Below are 4,726 nucleotides of genomic sequence, written 5' to 3'. Positions count from 1 at the left end.
TTTTTTTTTTTGTGACCATTAAGCGTACGTTGCCGATTTGCGGTGAAACATCAGTGCACACAGTCCAATATCGTGGAATTTGCGCACTTAGCAAAGCTGCTTTTGCGCTTCCCTTGGAACGACGACCAAGTACTAATGTGAGAACAAAATACGAAAAGTTTGGTCCTTAGGTAAACGTAGAATATATCACTGTCTTTCAGTACCCCATACCAGCAACCGCCGACGCGCAAGGACGAAGCCACGCGCGTACCATCAATATCTTGCTTATGCTTCGTGCGTGGATTAGCTTCTGTGGTTGACAGACGAGCTGTTTAAATTCATTTATGTGGACCCCACGAGTCACTTAATGATAGGAAGACAAAACACCAGCATCAAAGGAATCAAAAAAATGAAAAGCATTATAAATCGCAAAAGCCTCACATTTGCCGTTCATAAACTTTATGAAAAACGCTATCTGCCTACCGTGCGATGCTGTTCTCCGCTAGGCGAGGAATGCTATTAAATGTCGCAAACAAAGGCCAAGACGACGCAGACCGCTGAGCAGACTTAAACGAAGCGACATCCGACCTATTGATATCCGAGCCTTCCGATGTGTTGACTCTCTTCTTTCTTTCTCTGCGCAATCATTTCCATATCGCTAATTTCATTCGTTACTCAATTCTTGATATCAAATTGCACGACTGCAACAATGCAGCTACGCTGTCGACGATGGAGTCTTAGACGCTGCCATCAACTCTATTTTCCGCCACTTTTCCTGTTCTTTGTTCTTCATATCAGCCATGGTTTGTTCTTTCAGCGAGTACTCTTTGGCACACTGGTCGTAAAGAGCCATGTCGTAATCCATGTACAGCTTCAACACATTCTATTGAACAAAATATGAGCGATGAGATCAATACACTTCGGCATCTAGAAACAGCAGGAACAAACCTGAGCGAGTCCTTCGACAGTCGTATTCCAATGTCCCAGAGAGTTTCTATGCAGCGGACCGTAAATAACACGCAAAATTAAATGCGCATGTTGTTTACTCAAGCATCCATTGTTCACCAAATGTTCATTGTTCCATAGAAATAGCGACCGTTCTGAAACTTGGAAGTGCTGACTGCCTAGCCACTTGGCCAAGCCATTAAAAAGTGGCTTGTGTACTTGTTGCAATTGTTCCGTGCCCATTAGTTCAAGAATTTCTTCCAATTCATTCAGAAATATCACCTGCTTTGACGAGCATGACCATGGCCAAAACTTGATAATGCCTTTGATAATTGGCACAGCAGTCTCAGGATCCTTTTCAACATATTGCGTGATACAGTACGAGAGTTGCTGGTGGTACATAGACACACATTTGGGTTTGTGCAATGGAACTAGTGCACGGATCAAAAACTGCAGATGTTCTGCTTTCAGTGGCATAGCAAAACCATTTATGATACTTCCAAGAATCTCCAATAGTTCACCAATGCCATTGTGCCTCTCCGTCTCGTATACAAATCGATAGAAAACATTGCTGATGGCTTTGCGAATGAATGATCGGTGCGACATAAACTTGCCATATATGCGATGTAAGATTGTCTTGAGGTAATCTCGTTCACGTGGGTCCTCGCTATCAAAAAGGTCGATGACAGCCAAGCAAAACTTTTGATCCACGTACTTTTTGGCAACCTTAGCATTCACTTCGCCCGACACAATGAAGCGCAGGAAAAACTCATATACCACTTGAAGATGTGGCCACGAAGCTTCAAGCACGGGTTCGTCTTCTTCTGGATCAAAATCTTCTGTTTGTGGAGGTAATGCACGACAGATATTAACCGAAACCATGGCCATGATATCTGGCATGAGCGTTTCTGTAAAAATCTTTTGACCACCGGGGTTGTTAACGTAATCTACAAGTTCCAGCAGCGTTTGGCGTTTAAGATCTTTGCTCCTAAATATACATGCCACAAATGACCATCGTCACTTTTGAACGCAGTCTTAGTCAGTAAAGAGACCACTTACCGTTTGTCCGACGTCGGGTCGTCAAAATTAAAAATGACAGAGCAGAGCTCGAGTTTTTGTTGGAACAGCGCCTCTCGTCGCTGCAAAGACGTATCTTTAAGATGTGGCAGGTCTTTAAGTGCCTGAATCTTTTGGTTGCGCGCCATGACAGAGCGACGACGCTCTCTTTTAGGTAGCGACACGTCCGAACGTGCGACATCCCCTACAGGCGAGACAACGCCAACTCCATTTGTGCCCTTGGGAACTCCATCGATGTCCATTCGATCGGGCGAATGGGCACCGATGTGCTCTCCGTTGTTGCTCAGCTTTCGTTTAACCGTTTGCAACATTCCCTTCATTGCGTAGTTTCCCCGCCAGTGTAGTTGTATGGGTGGGGCTCAGTCACCCAGCAGACTCAAGCACAATCAGATTAAAAGTTTTTACCACAGACCTGTGATGTTGCAACATACAATCAGTGAGACTATGCTACAATCGACGTGTAGCTATTGCCAGTATGCGTCGCGGTCAATCCACTTTTTTATGTCTAACAGCGAAGGAGAGGAAACGAGTCCACTCGACTGGGCTCAAATGCTGACGGGCACAAACACGTACGCTAGTAAGTAAATGCGTACTTAAGTCGTATCCGGCGTGGAGACTTCTCTGCAACTGTGTGATTTAAGCCGTCCGCTCGTTCCCCTTACGGTCTCTCAGTCGCGTTTTCTTCCTTCCTTATCCTCCCCCCTCCACGTACATAATATTTACATTTCTAGTCGCTCCCCGTCTATTACGATTGCATAGCTTGATGCGAAAACACATGGTGGCCATCATTGACTACCACTTGACACATGGAACGCGAGCTGACGCGGCGCTGTCGGCACATTGTGCGCATAGCTGAATTTGTGAATGTAAAAACCACAAACACGATACGGACTGGATATGATGCACGAGTTAGTCTCGGTCACACGATACCGCTTTTTGCGGGCAATGTCGAAGTTTTGTATGCACGCAGTGTTTGGTTGGCAGTGCGCATCGACATTTGGTCGAGCAACGACAGTTGTTATTGCCAAGGTGAGATTGATAATCGACATGTATCATGATAGATGCGCTTAATGTACATTTCTAAATGGAAGTGTTAATCACATTGTGCAGTCAAGGCTCTGAGTGTCTACTTGCAACACAACAAAGATCAAAGGAAGGTTGCGGTGACTAATGGTAGTGCTCTGAATGCAATGCAAGAGGCTCAAAAACTCGCATTGAGTGCGAAAAATTGGGATGAAGGAGCGGCATTGACGAGCGAGGAGCTATTAAATGTACTGGATGATGTTGTCAAGCAAGTTATTCTTGCGTTCCAGGAACAGCAAGTGCAGGTGCAAGACAAACATCGATTGAAAAGTGATGAGCAATTTTTATAATATAACGTTTTGTATATATGTCTTTGTTGATCAGGAGCTAAAGGCTGCAGCTTCTCAACGGGCGAAATTTGAGTTTGAGATGCTGCAGCATTCTTCTGATTTGGAAATATTGATGCTAAACTGCGGAGAGTCGGGTTTAGTAGTCTTAATTGCGTTGCCACTAATGGAAGAAAAAAACCAGTGGAATCCAAAGGTGTTAATTGAGACAGAGGAAGAAGTTGACTTGGTGTATATTCCAGATGGGTTCGGCTCACCGAACTTTTCGGATGCAACCGAAAATGGGGTGTTTTTGATCGGATATCCGATTAGAGACGAAGTTAAATTTGAAGGTGCCTGGCCTTTTCTAGTCGAGTGGCCGGAAAGAATGATCTTGTCGAGCCAAGTGACGCATATTCCGACGTCGAGTAAAGCGCAGTCTTCTATTGAACTCATCACATCGTGCCGAGAGGTAGAATCTTGCTGTTATTTAGATGTTTTCGCTGAAGGTTATGTACAAGTGCATACATAGATGTTTTTACACCAGTGGACAAGACGCAAAGAGTTTATTGCCGAACTACGTCGCCATGTCATTGGTGAGAAGGCATGTGGCATCAGAAATTATAACAGCTAACATTGTTCTCCCCAGTATTAGAGTACGATGCCTTAGACTTTGCACGAGTATTTTTCGTGCTGCAAGAGCAGCTCAACGAGCAAGCACCACTGCGTATAATTGTTTTGAAGCTCCACTTTCCTGCAAAGTATTTTTCTACAAATTGCATGAGCGACTTGCAGTTGACATTACTCGATGGAAACGCCAGTGCAGAACCCGTTACGATTGCGCTAAGTGCATCCAGCATTACTTCCGATTTCGATCCAGCATTGGAAAGCAAAGCATGTGTTTTTCAGTTTCTTGAATATGTACGGCAAAGTTTGCTCTACAAATTTTACGAAGACTGAGATCGTTCGGCAAAATTATAAAAATACACGTTTTTTTACTCAGACCGAATTTATGCACTTCGGATACATCAATTCAATGTGCACCGAACATGCTGCCACCGCGTACGGGGTTACACGTACCCTGGTAACAGGGGTGTGTGTCACACGAGACGTGCCACTGGTGACTGCGCCCAAACAAGAATACGGTATGTGGCTGGCAAGGTAGCCAGTAGTCGTGCATGTATAGATTTACTATATATATTAAGAAAAATCTATATATTTAAAATTAGGCGGTTTAGCTGCAGATAAAAATAAATCAAAATTAGTCTTAAATTTAAACGGAAGAGTTTATTAGCCTTGATTAAGGTGGTAACTACTCTTGGGGTTAGCGGATTGCGATCCGCTACACTCGTATTGGTTCTTGTAAAGAACGAAGA

The 4,726-nt window shown here is 44.0% G+C and overlaps 3 protein-coding genes across 3 annotated transcripts in view; 1 reads left to right on the top strand and 2 right to left on the bottom strand.

Moving 5' to 3' along the window:
- PHALS_11562 (uncharacterized protein) overlaps positions 1 to 433 on the bottom strand; it is a gene marked incomplete at both ends in the record, with an annotated part of 467 nt that extends 34 nt beyond the window's left edge. Inside the window, 3 exons of the mRNA XM_024726942.1 lie at positions 29 to 132; positions 211 to 342; positions 421 to 433. Of these exons, the coding sequence (XP_024577568.1) occupies positions 29 to 132; positions 211 to 342; positions 421 to 433 (249 nt within the window). The remainder of the gene's footprint in view (positions 1 to 28; positions 133 to 210; positions 343 to 420) is intronic.
- Positions 434 to 694: 261 nt separating this feature from the next.
- On the bottom strand, positions 695 to 2,321 carry PHALS_11561 (protein phosphatase 2a regulatory b; the record flags this gene model as incomplete). Its single annotated transcript, XM_024726941.1, has 3 exons — positions 695 to 862; positions 928 to 1,912; positions 1,984 to 2,321. 3 exons carry the CDS (start codon positions 2,319 to 2,321, stop codon positions 695 to 697), a joined length of 1,491 nt encoding a protein of 496 aa, XP_024577567.1.
- A 486-nt stretch (positions 2,322 to 2,807) lies between these two features.
- On the top strand, positions 2,808 to 4,310 carry PHALS_11560 (uncharacterized protein; the record flags this gene model as incomplete). The annotated part of the gene is made up of 5 exons (XM_024726940.1): positions 2,808 to 3,030; positions 3,112 to 3,329; positions 3,409 to 3,822; positions 3,883 to 3,946; positions 4,000 to 4,310. The coding sequence occupies 5 exons, from the start codon at positions 2,808 to 2,810 to the stop codon at positions 4,308 to 4,310; spliced, it is 1,230 nt and encodes a 409-aa protein (XP_024577566.1).
- Between the last annotated feature and the right edge of the window lie 416 nt (positions 4,311 to 4,726).

The sequence above is a fragment of the Plasmopara halstedii genome (genome assembly GCF_900000015.1).
Source record: "Plasmopara halstedii genome assembly, contig: Scaffold_555, whole genome shotgun sequence".
Lineage (NCBI taxonomy): Eukaryota > Oomycota > Peronosporomycetes > Peronosporales > Peronosporaceae > Plasmopara > Plasmopara halstedii.
This window is presented reverse-complemented; position numbering and strand designations above follow the sequence as displayed.